Consider the following 20,048-nt stretch of genomic DNA (forward strand, 5'->3'; position numbering starts at 1 on the left):
CCACCCCAGCATTATGTAGTTTAACAATGTGGGTAGTGATGCACCCCAGCATTATGTGGTTTAACTATGTGGGTAGTGAACCACCCCAGCATTATGTAGTTTAACAATGTGGGTAGTGAACCACCCCAGCATTATGTAGTTTAACAATGTGGGTAGTGATGCACCCCAGCATTATGTGGTTTAACTATGTGGGTAGTGAACCACCCCAGCATTATGTAGTTTAACAATGTGGGTAGTGTTGCACCCCAGCATTATGTAGTTTAACTATGTGTTGCACCCAGCATTATGTAGTTTAACTATGTGGGTAGTGAACCACCCCAGCATTATGTAGTTTAACTATGTGGGTAGTGAACCACCCCAGCATTATGTAGTTTAACTATGTGGGTAGTGAACCACCCCAGCATTATGTAGTTTAACTATGTGGGTAGTGAACCACCCCTGCATTATGTAGTTTAACTATGTGGGTAGTGAACCACCCCAGCATTATGTAGTTTAACTATGTGGGTAGTGAACCACCCCAGCATTATGTAGTTTAACTATGTGGGTAGTGAACCACCCCAGCATTATGTAGTTTAACTATGTGTTGCACCCCATCATTATGTAGTTTAACTATGTGGGTAGTGAACCACCCCAGCATTATGTAGTTTAACTATGTGGGTAGTGCTGCACCCCAGCATTATGTAGTTTAACTATGTGTTGCACCCAGCATTATGTAGTTTAACTATGTGGGTAGTGAACCACCCCAGCATTATGTAGTTTAACTATGTGGGTAGTGAACCACCCCAGCATTATGTAGTTTAACTATGTGGGTAGTGCTGCACCCCAGCATTATGTAGTTTAACTATGTGGGTAGTGAACCACCCCAGCATTATGTAGTTTAACTATGTGGGTAGTGAACCACCCCAGCATTATGTAGTTTAACTATGTGTTGCACCCCAGCATTATGTAGTTTAACTATGTGGGTAGTGAACCACCCCAGCATTATGTAGTTTAACTATGTGTTGCACCCCAGCATTATGTAGTTTAACTATGTGGGTAGTGCTGCACCCCAGCATAATGTAGTTTAACTATGTGGGTAGTGATGCACCCCAGCATAATGTAGTTTAACTATGTGTTGCACCCCAGCATAATGTAGTTTAACTATGTGTTGCACCCCAGCATTATGTAGTTTAACTATGTGTTGCACCCAGCATTATGTAGTTTAACTATGTGTTGCACCCAGCATTATGTAGTTTAACTATGTGGGTAGTGAACCACCCCAGCATTATGTAGTTTAACTATGTGTTGCACCCAGCATTATGTAGTTTAACTATGTGGGTAGTGAACCACCCCAGCATTATGTAGTTTAACTATGTGGGTAGTGAACCACCCCAGCATTATGTAGTTTAACAATGTGGGTAGTGATGCTCCCCAGCATTATGTGGTTTAACTATGTGGGTAGTGAACCACCCCAGCATTATGTAGTTTAACAATGTGGGTAGTGAACCACCCCAGCATTATGTAGTTTAACAATGTGGGTAGTGATGCACCCCAGCATTATGTGGTTTAACTATGTGGGTAGTGAACCACCCCAGCATTATGTAGTTTAACAATGTGGGTAGTGTTGCACCCCAGCATTATGTAGTTTAACTATGTGTTGCACCCAGCATTATGTAGTTTAACTATGTGGGTAGTGAACCACCCCAGCATTATGTAGTTTAACTATGTGGGTAGTGAACCACCCCAGCATTATGTAGTTTAACTATGTGGGTAGTGAACCACCCCAGCATTATGTAGTTTAACTATGTGGGTAGTGAACCACCCCTGCATTATGTAGTTTAACTATGTGGGTAGTGAACCACCCCAGCATTATGTAGTTTAACTATGTGGGTAGTGAACCACCCCAGCATTATGTAGTTTAACTATGTGGGTAGTGAACCACCCCAGCATTATGTAGTTTAACTATGTGTTGCACCCCATCATTATGTAGTTTAACTATGTGGGTAGTGAACCACCCCAGCATTATGTAGTTTAACTATGTGGGTAGTGCTGCACCCCAGCATTATGTAGTTTAACTATGTGTTGCACCCAGCATTATGTAGTTTAACTATGTGGGTAGTGAACCACCCCAGCATTATGTAGTTTAACTATGTGGGTAGTGAACCACCCCAGCATTATGTAGTTTAACTATGTGGGTAGTGCTGCACCCCAGCATTATGTAGTTTAACTATGTGGGTAGTGAACCACCCCAGCATTATGTAGTTTAACTATGTGGGTAGTGAACCACCCCAGCATTATGTAGTTTAACTATGTGTTGCACCCCAGCATTATGTAGTTTAACTATGTGGGTAGTGAACCACCCCAGCATTATGTAGTTTAACTATGTGTTGCACCCCAGCATTATGTAGTTTAACTATGTGGGTAGTGCTGCACCCCAGCATAATGTAGTTTAACTATGTGGGTAGTGATGCACCCCAGCATAATGTAGTTTAACTATGTGTTGCACCCCAGCATTATGTAGTTTAACTATGTGGGTAAATTAAAGGAGAAGTTCACAAAAAATCCAGGAACTGCCAAGTGATTCCATACATTGAAACCTCTGTAGTTCAGTGAAGTTTGCCCTTTCCTCCTCTGTCTCCCCTGGAGTGCAGAACTGAGACAGCTGCAGAAACGGGTCATGCTGGATGCCGGCCTTACTCTGCTCTGTTGTCAGTCGTTACGTATCTCAGTCTGCTATGGCAGTCGGCTACATAAAATATTATCTAAAATAATCACTTAGGTAGAAAAGTACACATTTCCTGATTCAAAACCGCTAGTAATTTTGACAAAATTAGCTAATGTGTACACTTTCAATAAAATAATGAATTTGTCCATAGTTTTCGTATTTATGCATTCATTGACAACGGACCAGAGCCAGCAACGTCACTAGTCACGTGACCCGCAGCTGTTTCAGTTCTCCAGTAGAGGGAGAGAGGGGGAGGGGGAGAGGGCCAACTCCACTGAACTAGTTTCAATCTATGGAATCACTTGGGAGTCCCTGGATTTTGGTCAACTTCTCCTTTAAGAGATGTTGGTTTATAAGTTCAATAAATGCCATTGGTCAATAAATTCCATGGCCTCATTGAACAATTGATTTAAACATTGAATGTGTTTCTTAACCTCTGCTTTCATTAATATTATGTAATCAGAGAAAAACGGGATTGAAGTCGTGAATTCACGCAGATTCTGTGGTTATTCATCCTGTAAGGCTTGCTTTGTAGTGGCTAAACAGTTTTCTGTTGTGTTACTGATGAACCAGAGAGAGGGGCTTTGTCCCAAGTATGTCTCCTGCCTCAAAGTGTTCATTTGTTCACTTCTAACCACTACTGGTTAGAGCGTTGGACTAGTAACCGAAAGGTTGCTGTATAGAATCCCCGAGCTGACAAGGTAAAAATCTGTCGTTCTGCCCCCGAACAAGGCAGTTAACCCACAGTTCCCCGGTAAGCCGTCATTGTAAATACGAATTGGTTCTTAACTTGACTTGCCAAGTTAAATAAAGGTTAAATAAAAACATTTAAAAAATCATTCACAAGGAGATTACTGGTTTAAGAAATATGAAGGTAACTCCCACTTATCTATGCCTCCACCAATCCAATGCTTCAAGATTTGTGGGAAGTAGTGAGCAAGTGCACACTTCAGGAGACAGGGGATATTATTATGATGTACCCCTGGTTCAAGCCTAACACATTAATGAAACAACTGTTTATCTTGTCTTCCTCTGCAGGAATTTGTTCCCAGCTAACCTTGTGGCTGCAGCATTCCGTTCTGTAAGTATATCTATCTCTCTCTTCACCCCTCGTCATCTTTCTCTCCTCTCTCTCTCTACCGATCAGTCTCTCTCCCCTCTCTGTCTCTAACTTTCTTTCTCTCTTCATCACTCTCTCTCTCTCTCTCCACCTCTGTCTCTCTCACACACACACATAGTGTCCTATGCTCACCTCTTCATATATATACCATAAATCCTTTCCTTAGCGTTGAAAGTCTATATAAGGTCATTAAGGAAGAGACTCAGAATAAAGAGAGTTCTGCTCTCCCTCTCGTCTTAGCACCTCTCATCTTCCTTTCACCAACCGTTACCATAGTGAGGTGATTCCATTCCAAACAGCCTAGCAACCTGTCTCGCCTCGTTGCTCTTTAATGTGCCCAGTGGCTGCCCGGTACCATTTCCTGGAACTGTGTGAGTGTCTGTCTATTAAGGCTAAAAGAGGGTCAGGAGGGTTCAATTTTTGGGGAGGAACACACACACACACGCAAATGTGTCCTTTTATCCATGTTCTCATGGGGACATTTAGGGATTTCAGGTCCCCACGAGGATAGAGAAGAACAAGACCACAAACACACACACACACACACACACACACACACACACACACACACACACACACACACACACACACACACACACACACACACACACACACACACACACAATAATAATCATCAGCAGGCCAGGAATGAGAAATGACATCCATGTAATGCCTTTTCATTCATATTACTGATACCAAACAACAAAACAACACCAAGAACAATTAATCATTACTATAATTCAGTTTTAATAAACCTGTCACCATCTACTGTAGTATTACATCATGGTTAAACCTGTTGTCATCTACTGTAGTATTACATCATGGTTAAACCTGTTGTCATCTACTGTAGTATTACATCATGGTTTAACCTGTTGTCATCTACTGTAGTACTACATCATGGTTAAACCTGTTGTCATCATCTACTATAGTATTACATCATGGTTAAACCTGTTGTCATCTACTGTAGTATTACATCATGGTTAAACCTGTTGTCATCTACTGTAGTATTACATCATGGTTAAACCTGTTGTCATCTACTGTAGTACTACATCATGGTTAAACCTGTTGTCATCTACTGTAGTATTACATCATGGTTAAACCTGTTGTCATCTACTGTAGTATTACATCATGGTTAAACCTGTTGTCATCTACTGTAGTATTACATCATGGTTAAACCTGTTGTCATCTACTGTAGTATTACATCATGGTTAAACCTGTTGTCATCTACTATAGTATTACATCATGGTTAAACCTGTTGTCATCTACTGTAGTACTACATCATGGTTAAACCTGTTGTCATCTACTGTAGTATTACATCATGGTTAAACCTGTTGTTGTCATCTACTGTAGTATTACATCATGGTTAAACCTGTTGTCATCTACTGTAGTATTACATCATGGTTAAACCTGTTGTCATCTACTGTAGTACTACATCATGGTTAAACCTGTTGTCACCATCTACTGTAGTACTACATCATGGTTAAACCTGTTGTCATCTACTGTAGTATTACATCATGGTTAAACCTGTTGTCATCTACTGTAGTATTACATCATGGTTAAACCTGTTGTCATCTACTGTAGTATTACATCATGGTTAAACCTGTTGTCATCTACTGTAGTATTACATCATGGTTAAACCTGTTGTCATCTACTGTAGTATTACATCATGGTTAAACCTGTTGTCATCTACTGTAGTATTACATCATGGTTAAACCTGTTGTCATCTACTGTAGTATTACATCATGGTTAAACCTGTTGTCATCTACTGTAGTATTACATCATGGTAAAACCTGTTGTCATCTACTGTAGTATTACATCATGGTTAAACCTGTTGTAATCTACTGTAGTATTACATCATGGTTAAACCTGTTGTCACCATCTACTGTAGTATTACATCATGGTTAAACCTGTTGTCACCATCTACTGTAGTATTACATCATGGTTAAACCTGTTGTCACCATCTACTGTAGTACTACATCATGGTTAAACCTGTTGTCATCTACTGTAGTATTACATCATGGTTAAACCTGTTGTCATCTACTGTAGTACTACATCATGGTTAAACCTGTTGTCATCTACTGTAGTATTACATCATGGTTAAACCTGTTGTCACCATCTACTATAGTATTACATCATGGTTAAACCTGTTGTCATCATCTACTGTAGTATTACATCATGGTTAAACCTGTTGTCATCTACTGTAGTATTACATCATGGTTAAACCTGTTGTCATCTACTGTAGTACTACATCATGGTAAAACCTGTTGTCACCATCTACTGTAGTATTACATCATGGTTAAACCTGTTGTCATCTACTGTAGTATTACATCATGGTTAAACCTGTTGTCATCTACTGTAGTATTACATCATGGTTAAACCTGTTGTCACCATCTACTGTAGTATTACATCATGGTTAAACCTGTTGTCATCTACTGTAGTATTACATCATGGTTAAACCTGTTGTCATCTACTGTAGTACTACATCATGGTTAAACCTGTTGTCATCTACTGTAGTACTACATCATGGTAAAACCTGTTGTCACCATCTACTGTAGTATTACATCATGGTTAAACCTGTTGTCATCTACTGTAGTATTACATCATGGTTAAACCTGTTGTCATCTACTGTAGTATTACATCATGGTTAAACCTGTTGTCATCTACTGTAGTATTACATCATGGTTAAACCTGTTGTCATCTACTGTAGTATTACATCATGGTAAACCTGTTGTCACCTACTGTAGTATTACATCATGGTTAAACCTGTTGTCATCTACTGTAGTACTACATCATGGTTAAACCTGTTGTCATCTACTGTAGTACTACATCATGGTTAAACCTGTTGTCATCTACTGTAGTACTACATCATGGTTAAACCTGTTGTCATCTACTGTAGTATTACATCATGGTTAAACCCTGTTGTCATCTACTGTAGTATTACATCATGGTTAAACCTGTTGTCATCTACTGTAGTACTACATCATGATAAAACCTGTTGTCACCATCTACTGTAGTATTACATCATGGTTAAACCTGTTGTCATCTACTGTAGTATTACATCATGGTTAAACCTGTTGTCATCTACTGTAGTATTACATCATGGTTAAACCTGTTGTCATCTACTGTAGTATTACATCATGGTTAAACCTGTTGTCATCTACTGTAGTATTACATCATGGTTAAACCTGTTGTCATCTACTGTAGTATTACATCATGGTTAAACCTGTTGTCATCTACTGTAGTATTACATCATGGTAAACCTGTTGTCACCTACTGTAGTATTACATCATGGTTAAACCTGTTGTCATCATCTACTGTAGTATTACATCATGGTTAAACCTGTTGTCATCTACTGTAGTATTACATCATGGTTAAACCTGTTGTCATCATCTACTGTAGTACTACATCATGGTTAAACCTGTTGTCATCATCTACTGTAGTACTACATCATGGTTAAACCTGTTGTCATCATCTACTGTAGTACTACATCATGGTTAAACCTGTTGTCATCTACTGTAGTATTACATCATGGTTAAACCTGTTGTCACCTACTGTAGTATTACATCATGGTTAAACCTGTTGTCACCATCTACTGTAGTATTACATCATGGTTAAACCTGTTGTCATCTACTGTAGTATTACATCATGGTTAAACCTGTTGTCATCTACTGTAGTATTACATCATGGTTAAACCTGTTGTCATCTACTGTAGTATTACATCATGGTTAAACCTGTTGTCACCATCTACTGTAGTATTACATCATGGTTAAACCTGTTGTCATCTACTGTAGTACTACATCATGGTTAAACCTGTTGTCACCATCTACTGTAGTATTACATCATGGTTAAACCTGTTGTCATCTACTGTAGTATTACATCATGGTTAAACCTGTTGTCATCTACTGTAGTATTACATCATGGTTAAACCTGTTGTCATCTACTGTAGTATTACATCATGGTTAAACCTGTTGTTGTCATCTACTGTAGTATTACATCATGGTTAAACCTGTTGTCATCTACTGTAGTATTACATCATGGTTAAACCTGTTGTCATCTACTGTAGTATTACATCATGGTTAAACCTGTTGTCATCTACTGTAGTATTACATCATGGTTAAACCCTGTTGTCATCTACTGTAGTACTACATCATGGTTAAACCTGTCATCATCTACTGTAGTATTACATCATGGTAAACCTGTTGTCACCATCTACGGTAGTATTACATCATGGTTAAACCTGTTGTCATCTACTGTAGTATTACATCATGGTTAAACCTGTTGTCATCATCTACTGTAGTACTACATCATGGTTAAACCTGTTGTCATCATTTACTGTAGTACTACATCATGGTTAAACCTGTTGTCATCTACTGTAGTATTACATCATGGTTAAACCTGTTGTCACCTTCTATAGTATTACATCATGGTTAAACCTGTTGTCACCATCTACTGTAGTATTACATCATGGTTAAACCTGTTGTCATCTACTGTAGTATTACATCATGGTTAAACCTGTTGTCATCTACTATAGTATTACATCATGGTAAAACCTGTTGTCATCTACTGTAGTACTACATCATGGTTAAACCTGTTGTCATCTACTGTAGTATTACATCATGGTTAAACCTGTTGTCATCTACTGTAGTACTACATCATGGTTAAACCTGTTGTCATCTACTGTAGTATTACATCATGGTTAAACCTGTTGTCATCTACTGTAGTATTACATCATGGTTAAACCTGTTGTCATCTACTGTAGTATTACATCATGGTTAAACCTGTTGTCATCTACTGTAGTATTACATCATGGTTAAACCTGTTGTCATCTACTGTAGTACTACATCATGGTTAAACCTGTTGTCACCATCTACTGTAGTATTACATCATGATAAACCCTGTTGTCACCATCTACTATAGTACTACATCATGGTTAAACCCGTTGTCATCTACTGTAGTATTACATCATGGTAAAACCTGTTGTCATCTACTGTAGTATTACATCATGGTTAAACCTGTTGTCATCTACTGTAGTATTACATCATGGTAAACCCTGTTGTCATCTACTGTAGTATTACATCATGGTTAAACCTGTTGTCATCTACTGTAGTATTACATCATGGTAAAACCTGTTGTCACCATCTACTGTAGTATTACATCATGGTTAAACCTGTTGTCACCATCTACTGTAGTATTACATCATGGTAAAACCTGTTGTCATCTACTGTAGTATTACATCATGGTTAAACCTGTTGTCACCTACTGTAGTATTACATCATGGTTAAACCCTGTTGTCATCTACTATAGTACTACATCATGGTTAAACCTGTTGTCATCTACTGTAGTATTACATCATGGTTAAACCTGTTGTCACCTACTGTAGTATTACATCATGGTTAAACCCTGTTGTCATCTACTGTAGTACTACATCATGGTTAAACCTGTTGTCATCTACTGTAGTATTACATCATGGTTAAACCTGTTGTCATCTACTGTAGTATTACATCATGGTTAAACCTGTTGTCATCTACTGTAGTATTACATCATGGTAAAACCTGTTGTCACCATCTACTGTAGTATTACATCATGGTTAAACCTGTTGTCATCTACTGTAGTATTACATCATGGTTAAACCTGTTGTCATCTACTGTAGTATTACATCATGGTTAAACCTGTTGTCATCTACTGTAGTATTACATCATGGTAAAACCTGTTGTCACCATCTACTGTAGTATTACATCATGGTTAAACCTGTTGTCATCTACTGTAGTATTACATCATGGTTAAACCTGTTGTAATCTACTGTAGTATTACATCATGGTTAAACCTGTTGTCATCTACTGTAGTATTACATCATGGTTAAACCTGTTGTCACCATCTACTGTAGTATTACATCATGGTTAAACCTGTTGTCACCATCTACTGTAGTATTACATCATGGTTAAACCTGTTGTCACCTACTGTAGTATTACATCATGGTTAAACCTGTTGTTGTCATCTACTGTAGTATTACATCATGGTTAAACCTGTTGTAATCTACTGTAGTATTACATCATGGTTAAACCTGTTGTCATCTACTGTAGTATTACATCATGGTTAAACCTGTTGTCACCATCTACTGTAGTATTACATCATGGTTAAACCTGTTGTCACCATCTACTGTAGTATTACATCATGGTTAAACCTGTTGTAATCTACTGTAGTATTACATCATGGTTAAACCTGTTGTTGTCATCTACTGTAGTATTACATCATGGTTAAACCTGTTGTCATCTACTGTAGTATTACATCATGGTTAAACCTGTTGTTGTCATCTACTGTAGTTTTACATCATGGTTAAACCTGTTGTCATCATCTACTGTAGTATTACATTATGGTTAAACCTGTTGTCATCTACTGTAGTACTACATCATGGTTAAACCTGTTGTCATCTACTGTAGTATTACATCATGGTTAAACCTGTTGTCATCTACTGTAGTATTACATCATGGTTAAACCTGTTGTCATCTACTGTAGTACTACATCATGGTTAAACCTGTTGTCATCTACTGTAGTATTACATCATGGTTAAACCTGTTGTCACCATCTACTGTAGTATTACATCATGGTTAAACCTGTTGTCATCATCTACTGTAGTACTACATCATGGTTAAACCTGTTGTCACCATCTACTGTAGTATTACATCATGGTTAAACCTGTTGTCACCATCTACTGTAGTATTACATCATGGTTAAACCTGTTGTCATCTACTGTAGTACTACATCATGGTTAAACCTGTTGTCATCTACTGTAGTACTACATCATGGTTAAACCTGTTGTCATCTACTGTAGTATTACATCATGGTTAAACCTGTTGTCACCATCTACTGTAGTATTACATCATGGTTAAACCTGTTGTCATCTACTGTAGTATTACATCATGGTTAAACCTGTTGTCATCTACTGTAGTATTACATCATGGTTAAACCTGTTGTCATCTACTGTAGTACTACATCATGGTTAAACCTGTCATCATCTACTGTAGTACTACATCATGGTTAAACCTGTTGTCATCTACTGTAGTATTACATCATGGTTAAACCTGTTGTCATCTACTGTAGTATTACATCATGGTTAAACCCTGTTGTCATCTACTGTAGTATTACATCATGGTTAAACCTGTTGTCATCTACTGTAGTATTACATCATGGTTAAACCTGTTGTCATCTACTGTAGTATTACATCATGGTTAAACCTGTTGTCATCTACTGTAGTATTACATCATGGTTAAACCTGTTGTCATCTACTGTAGTATTACATCATGGTTAAACCTGTTGTCATCTACTGTAGTATTACATCATGGTTAAACCTGTTGTCACCATCTACTGTAGTATTACATCATGGTTAAACCTGTTGTCATCTACTGTAGTATTACATCATGGTTAAACCTGTTGTCACCATCTACTGTAGTATTACATCATGGTTAAACCTGTTGTCATCTACTGTAGTATTACATCATGGTTAAACCTGTTGTCATCTACTGTAGTATTACATCATGGTTAAACCTGTTGTCATCTACTGTAGTATTACATCATGGTTAAACCTGTTGTCACCATCTACTGTAGTATTACATCATGGTTAAACCTGTTGTCATCTACTGTAGTATTACATCATGGTTAAACCCTGTTGTCATCTACTGTAGTATTACATCATGGTTAAACCTGTTGTCATCTACTGTAGTATTACATCATGGTTAAACCTGTTGTCACCATCTACTGTAGTATTACATCATGGTTAAACCTGTTGTCATCATCTACTGTAGTACTACATCATGGTTAAACCTGTTGTCATCTACTGTAGTACTACATCATGGTTAAACCTGTTGTCATCTACTGTAGTACTACATCATGGTAAAACCTGTTGTCATCTACTGTAGTATTACATCATGGTTAAACCTGTTGTCATCTACTGTAGTATTACATCATGGTTAAACCCTGTTGTCATCTACTGTAGTATTACATCATGGTTAAACCTGTTGTCATCTACTGTAGTATTACATCATGGTTAAACCTGTTGTCACCATCTACTGTAGTATTACATCATGGTTAAACCTGTTGTCATCTACTGTAGTACTACATCATGGTAAAACCTGTTGTCATCTACTGTAGTACTACATCATGGTTAAACCTGTTGTCATCTACTGTAGTACTACATCATGGTTAAACCTGTTGTCATCTACTGTAGTATTACATCATGGTTAAACCTGTTGTCATCTACTGTAGTATTACATCATGGTTAAACCTGTTGTCACCATCTACTGTAGTATTACATCATGGTTAAACCTGTTGTCATCTACTGTAGTACTACATCATGGTAAAACCTGTTGTCATCTACTGTAGTACTACATCATGGTTAAACCTGTTGTCATCTACTGTAGTATTACATCATGGTTAAACCTGTTGTCATCTACTGTAGTACTACATCATGGTTAAACCTGTTGTCACCATCTACTGTAGTACTACATCATGGTTAAACCTGTTGTCATCATCTACTGTAGTATTACATCATGGTTAAACCTGTTGTCACCATCTACTGTAGTATTACATCATGGTAAAACCTGTTGTCACCATCTACTGTAGTATTACATCATGGTTAAACCTGTTGTCATCTACTGTAGTACTACATCATGGTTAAACCAACTCCCCTCTCTTTTGGTGTGGGATAGACTTAATTAAATTAAGTCTGGAGGCCCCCACTTCCACAAACTATGTCAGCCAACATAGGACAAACCGCCGGAGTGACAGGCTAAGGAGGCAGACTGACTACCCAGAGAATTAGACCCCAAAGTAGCGTCAGGCAGATGGGATGTGGTGGAGTAAGGGGGGGGGGGGGGGGGTAACAGAGAGGTGGACCTGGGCTCTGACCGTTAATCACAGGTTTTGTCAGACCTGGGCTCTGACCGTTAATCAGACCTGGGCTCTGACCGTTAATCACAGGTTCTGTCAGACCTGGGCTCTGACCGTTAATCACAGGTTCTGTCAGACCTGGGCTCTGACCGTTAATCACAGGTTCTGTCAGACGGTTCTGTCAGACCTGGGCTCTGACCGTTAATCACAGGTTCTGTCAGACCTGGGCTCTGACCGTTAATCACAGGTTCTGTCAGACCTGGGCTCTGACCGTTAATCACAGGTTCTGTTAGACCTGGGCTCTGACAGTTAATCACAGGTTCTGTCAGACCTGGGCTCTGACCGTTAATCACAGATTCTGTCAGACCTGGGCTCTGACCGTTAATCACAGGTTCTGTTAGACCTGGGCTCTGACAGTTAATCACAGGTTCTGTCAGACCTGGGCTCTGACCGTTAATCACAGGTTCTGTTAGACCTGGGCTCTGACCGTTAATCACAGGTTCTGTCAGACCTGGGCTCTGACCGTTAATCACAGGTTCTGTCAGACCTGGGCTCTGACCGTTAATCACAGGTTCTGTCAGACCTGGGCTCTGACCGTTAATCACAGGTTCTGTCAGACCTGGGCTCTGACCGTTAATCACAGGTTCTGTCAGACCTGGGCTCTGACCGTTAATCACAGGTTCTGTCAGACCTGGGCTCTGACCGTTAATCACAGGTTCTGTTAGACCTGGGCTCTGACCGTTAATCACAGGTTCTGTCAGACCTGGGCTCTGACCGTTAATCACAGGTTCTGTCAGACCTGGGCTCTGACCGTTAATCACAGGTTCTGTCAGACCTGGGCTCTGACCGTTAATCACAGGTTCTGTCAGACCTGGGCTCTGACCGTTAATCACAGGTTCTGTCAGACCTGGGCTCTGACCGTTAATCACAGGTTCTGTCAGACCTGGGCTCTGACCGTTAATCACAGGTTCTGTCAGACCTGGGCTCTGACCGTTAATCACAGGTTCTGTTAGACCTGGGCTCTGACCGTTAATCACAGGTTCTGTCAGACCTGGGCTCTGACCGTTAATCACAGGTTCTGTCAGACCTGGGCTCTGACCGTTAATCACAGGTTCTGTCAGACCTGGGCTCTGACCGTTAATCACAGGTTCTGTCAGACCTGGGCTCTGACCGTTAATCACAGGTTCTGTCAGACCTGGGCTCTGACCGTTAACCACAGGTTCTGTCAGACCTGGGCTCTGACCGTTAATCACAGGTTCTGTCAGACCTGGGCTCTGACCGTTAATCACAGGTTCTGTCAGACCTGGGCTCTGACCATTAACCTAAAGAAAACAAATATAATGATATTCCAAGAGAGGAAATCAGGATTATAAATACAAATTCTACTTGGACACAGTTCTTTTAGAAAACACCAAAAACTACACGACCAAAAGTATGTGGACACCTGCTCGTCAAACATCTCATTCCAAAATCATAGGCATTAATATGGAGTTGATCCCCCCTTTTCTGCTATAACAGCCTGCACTCTTCTGGGAATGCTTTCCACTAGTTGTTGGAAAATTGGTGTGGGGACTTGCTTCCATTCAGCCACAAGAGCATTAGTGAGGTTGGGCACTGATGTTGGGCGAATAGGCCTGGCTCGCAGTCAGCATTCCAATTCATCCCAAAGGCATTCGATGGGGTTGAGGTCAGGGCTCTGTGCAGGCCAGTCAAGTTCTTCCACACCGATCTCAACAAACCATTTCTTTATTGAATTTGCTTTGTGCATGAGGGCATTGTCGTGCTGAAACAGGAAAGGGCATTCCCCAAACTGTTGCCACAAAGTTGGAAGTACAGAATCTAGAATGTCATTGTATGCTGTAGCGTTAAGATTTCCCTTCACTGGAACTAAGGGGCCTAGCCCGAACCATGAAAAACAGCCCCAGACCATTATTCCTCCTCCACCAATACTATGCATTGGGGCAGGTAGTGTTCTCTTGGCATCCGCCAAACTCAGATTAGTCTGACTGCCAGATGGTAAAGCGCGATTCATCACTCCAGAGAACGTGTTTCCACTGCTCCAGAGTCCAATGGCGGTGAGCTTTACACCACTCCAGCCGCTTGACATTGCACATGGTAATCTTAGGCTTGTGTGCGGCTGCTCGGCCATGGAAACCCATTTCATGAAGCTCTCGACGAACAGTTCTTGTGCTGACGTTGCTTCCAGAGGCCGCTTGGAACTCGGAAGTAAGTGTTGCAATCGAGGACAGACAATTTTTACTCTCTGCGAGCTTCAGCACTTGGTGGTCCCATTCTGTGAGCTTGTGGCCTACCACTTCGTCGCTGAGCTGTTGTTGCTCCTAGACGTTTCCACTTCACCACAGCACTTACAGTTGACTGGGGCAGTTCTAGCAGGGCAGAAATTTGAAGAATTGACTTGTTGGAAAGGTGGCATCCTATGACGATGCCACGTTGAAAGTCACTGAGCTCTTCAGTAAGGCCGTTCTACTGCCAATATTTGTCTATGGAGATTGCAGGTCTGTGTGTTAGATTTTATACACCTGTCAGCAATGGGTGTGGCTGAAATAGCTGAATCCACTAATTTGAAGGGGTGTCCACATACACTATATATACAAAAGTATCTTTCGCATGGCGGTAAATTAGCTCAGAGATAAATCAAGAAGATCATTCTATGCCATTAAAATAAACATTAATATTCACCAGTTTGGGCTGGCTAGTGGCATCAGTGCTATTGGTGTGTGTGTGTGTGTGTTTGGGCGAATGGTAGGGGGCCAGCTGAACAGCAGTGGGGGTCCAGATCTTTCAGAGTGCAGGGCCTCAATCGACAGAGAGGAAAAGGTGTGTGTGTGTTGTTTTGGCGAATGGTAGGGGGCCAGCTGAACAGCAGTGGGGGTCCAGATCTTTCAGAGCGCAGGGCCTCAATGGACAGAGAGGAAAAAGGAGTGTGTGTGAGAACAGGGAGAGGTGTCTCTGCCATTGTCTGCTGGTCTCTGGTTGCCAGGTCCTGCCAGGTCCTCTCCACCACAGCTCTGAAGCTGCTTTGTGTCTCTGCTGGTCTCTGGTTGCCAGGTCCTGCCAGGTCCTCTCCACCACAGCTCTGAAGCTGCTTTGTGGCTCTGCTGATCTCTGGCCCCATAAAGAACAGTCAGTTCTTACTAAAATCTTATTTTTAAAACTTTTTTTTTTATCAGAAACTAAATACATATCTGAAAAGGGCATTCATCAGCACATGAACTAAAGACATCTCTGAAACAGGCATTCATCAGCACAGGAACTAAAGACACATCTCTGAAACAGGCATTCATCAGCACAGGAACTAAAGACACATCTCTGAAACAGGCATTCATCAGCACAGGAACTAAAAAAAAACATATCTGAAACAGGCATTCATCAGCACAGGAACTAAAGAAACATATCTGAAACAGGCATTCATCAGCACAGGAACTAAAGACACATCTCTGAAACAGGCATTCATCAGCACAGGAACTAAATACATCTCTGAAACAGACATTCATCAGCACAGGAACTAAAGACACATCTCTGAAACAGACATTCATCAGCACAGGAACTAAATACATCTCTGAAACAGGCATTCAGCAGCACAGGAACTAAAGACACATCTCTGAAACAGGCATTCATCAGCACAGGAACTAAAGACACGTTTCTGAAACAGGCAATCATCAGCACAGGAACTAAAGACACATCTGAAACAGGGTCTCGTCTGCTTAGTGTTTGCATGTACTGGTGCTACCCTGTTATTTATTGAAGGGTATAACATGTAGAGTTCAGAAGGATCACAATCATAGAGCTAGAATGTAAAAATGACTCATGGTTTTAGCTTTCATTCCCACCTGATCTGAAGAACATTGGAGCAAACCTTGCACAGGTGTAAACACTTAATACATCTGACAATAAATACTTGATCCTAAGTACTTTAATTTAGCTAGTTACTTGTTTATGAATGGCTTTGTTAACATACATGTACTTCCAAATAATTGTTGTTTAAATAAAGTTATTACTTTTTAAAATATTCTATTGATGTTTTCTCTGTCTCTTCCTCCGTGTCACAGTATGCCACTGATTACAAGATGGTCGCCGTGGGAAACGACACCAATGGAACCATCCTCTACCAGAAGGTGCTTATTATGACATCCCTCATATTTGTTGGTTTGTTTGTTTGATTGTTTGTTAGGGTCTCATTTAGCCTAGGCTATTCGTCCAAGAAAGACCGAAATACCAAACGAATGACAACTTAAGGAAGTGGAATTACAACCACAGAACAGTAAGAACAAAGACACATTGGAAACATACACTATAAAAGAACAGGTGTCTGTGTTAGAGATTGAGGGATCTGGTCCACAGACAGGAGGGGGCTGGTCCACGGACAGGAGGGGGCTGGTCCACAGACAGGAGGGGGCTGGTCCACAGACAGGAGGGGGCTGGTCCACAGACAGGAGGGGGCTGGTCCACAGACAGAAGGGGGCAGGTCCACAGACAGGAGGGGACTGGTCCACAGACAGGAGGGGGCTGGTCCACAGACAGGAGGGGGCTGGTCCACAGACAAGAGGGGGCTGGTCCACAGACAAGAGGGATCTGGTCCACGGACAGGAGGGGGCTGGTCCACAGACAGGGGGGGGCTGGTCCACAGACAGGAGGGGGCTGGTCCACAGACAGGAGGGGGCTGGTCCACAGACAGGAGGGGGCTGGTCCACAGACAGGAGGGGGCTGGTTCACAGACAGGAAGGGGCTGGTCCACAGACAGGAGGCATCTGGTCCACGGACAGGAGGGATCTGGTCCACGGACAGGAGGGGGCTGGTCCACAGACAGGAGGCATCTGGTCCACAGACAGGAGGCATCTGGTCCACGGACAGGAGGGGGCTGGTCCACGGACAGGAGGGGGCTGGTCCACAGACAGGAGGGGGCTGGTCCACAGACAGGAGGGGGCTGGTCCACAGACAGGAGGGATCTGGTCCACGGACAGGAGGGATCTGGTCCACGGACAGGAGGGATCTGGTCCACGGACAGGAGGGATCTGGTCCACGGACAGGAGGGGGCTGGTCCACGGACAGGAGGGGGCTGGTCCACAGACAGGAGGGGGCTGGTCCACAGACAGGAGGGGGCTGGTCCACAGACAGGAGGGGGCTGGTCCACAGACAGGAGGGATCTGGTCCACAGACAGGAGGGATCTGGTCCACAGACAGGAGGGATCTGGTCCACGGACAGGAGGGATCTGGTCCACGGACAGGAGGGGGCTGTTCCACAGACAGGAGGGGGCTGGTCCACAGACAGGAGGGATCTGGTCCACGGACAGGAGGGGGCTGTTCCACAGACAGGAGGGATCTGGTCCACAGACAGGGCAAATAACGAAACAGAGAGGAAGAAAGTGGAAATGGAGTGAAGATCCTAGTCACCATATTCTGCGTGTGTTATTGAGGGTACATTCCAAACAGCCCTGGGTCTGGTATTGGGGGTACATCCCAAACAGCTCTGGGTCTGGTATTGGGGGTACATCCCAAACAGCTCTGGGTCTGGTATTGGGGGTACATCCCAAACAGCCCTGGGTCTGGTATTGAGGGTACGTCCCAAACAGTTATGAGAGACCAGTGGGAGGACAACGTACTGGACAACGTACTGGACAACGTACTGGACAACGTACTGGACAACGTACTGGGCAACGTACTGGACAACGTACTGGACAACGTACTGGGCAACGTACTGGGCAACGTACTGGGCAACGTACTGTGCAACGTACTGGGCAACGTACTGTGCAACGTACTGGACAACGTACTGGGCAACGTACTGGACAACGTACTGGGCAACGTACTGGACAACGTACTGTGCAACGTACTGTGCAACGTACTGTGCAACGTACTGGGCAACGTACTGGACAACGTACTGTGCAACGTACTGTGCAATGTACTGTGCAACGCACTGGACAACGTACTGTGCAACGTACTGGACAACGTACTGTGCAACGTACTGGACAACGTACTGGACAACGTAGTGGACAACGTACTGGACACACTCACACTGTTCTATGATTCACTGTCCAATGTTGAAGACACTTGTCACGATACGCAAGTAACCAGCCGCTTCCATAGCAACACACATAGCAATATCCCTGGAGCCTGGTAACAAACAGAAAGGACTCAATACAAGTTTAACACTTCTTTCTTTAAAATGTGATCAGTATTCATCCACATCCTTAAGCCTGATCAGACCAAGCTACTCTGTTGTGACGTCAATGTCAGTCACTGTCCTGTGTTTGGTCAGTTATGCCATGTGTCATATTCAGCCCTTATATAGCCAGGCAGGCCTGGACTGCTGGCCCACTAGCATGTTAGTTTGACCAACGACTCTGCCTTTAAGAGAGAGAGAGAGTCCAAACAGGGAACACTGGTTTGGCACGGTCCGAGGATGGATTCCTGGCAAGGATATATTCCTGGAGCGACCTTTGTCCAGATACACTCAGATGTAGTGGCTGGTTGGCATTGCAGAGTGTTTGTGTGTATGTGTGCATGTGTACAGAGCTGGGGTGAGAAGGTCAACCGTCGCTACAGGAAAACGTGGTGACACAATTTTTTCTCCGTTTTCTTTTCTGTGTGAATTTCAGAAGACTTTTGAAAAAAATAGAACAAATTCTGTATCACCAAGATACTTATGTCATGGTCCAGTCAGCACAGATGATATGAGCTCCCACCCACCTGTCTGAGGAAGACTCAGTAGTCTACCAGTTTAAAAGCCTACAGGTGTCAAAAGAACAGAAAGACCTGCACACCCTGTTCCTGCAGATGCTGCCAACTATCACCTCTGTTGACAACCTTTTGATCCCAGAGAGCTTCGTGAGGTGAAAAACATGTAGGCACAGCGCTTCACAGGGGATGGTGTTCCAAAGAAACGAAACGCCAACAAACGTGACATGTCGGTTCACCATGAACATGGAATAAAATACACAGATGACCACCATGCAAGGGTTAACGTGCGCAGCTCGACTGCACTGTAGTCGGCTTGGAACGTGACAATGTTTCTGACTTGTTGACCTGACCTCCAAGCGAGGCTGGAAGGAAGCCCAGCCATGTCGTCACTCAGCTGGGTAGTTTTCTGAATCGCCCCCTTGTACCCAGCTGTCAGACTGACAAGGGTATGCGTCCCAAATGCCACTCTATTACCTATATAGTGCACTACTTTTAACCAGGGCCCTATGGCGCTTTATAGGGATTATGGTACCATTTGGGACGCTCCCATAGAAATGCTTGGCTCATTCATTGGCAGAGAATTACCAGTCTATGAGGGGTACTGATGAACAGACACGGTAGACCCTCCTCTGACCAGTGCCAATA

General features: G+C 42.2%; 1 protein-coding gene across 1 annotated transcript in view; it reads left to right on the forward strand.

Moving 5' to 3' along the window:
- LOC139413674 (neutral amino acid transporter A-like) overlaps window positions 1–20,048 on the forward strand; it is a 44,038-nt gene that overhangs the window by 12,166 nt on the left and 11,824 nt on the right. Inside the window, exons 2-3 of the mRNA XM_071161329.1 lie at window positions 3,743–3,785; window positions 16,778–16,843. Of these exons, the coding sequence (XP_071017430.1) occupies window positions 3,743–3,785; window positions 16,778–16,843 (109 nt within the window). The remainder of the gene's footprint in view (window positions 1–3,742; window positions 3,786–16,777; window positions 16,844–20,048) is intronic.

Source organism: Oncorhynchus clarkii, chromosome 1 (genome assembly GCF_045791955.1).
Source record: "Oncorhynchus clarkii lewisi isolate Uvic-CL-2024 chromosome 1, UVic_Ocla_1.0, whole genome shotgun sequence".
Taxonomy (NCBI): domain Eukaryota; kingdom Metazoa; phylum Chordata; class Actinopteri; order Salmoniformes; family Salmonidae; genus Oncorhynchus; species Oncorhynchus clarkii.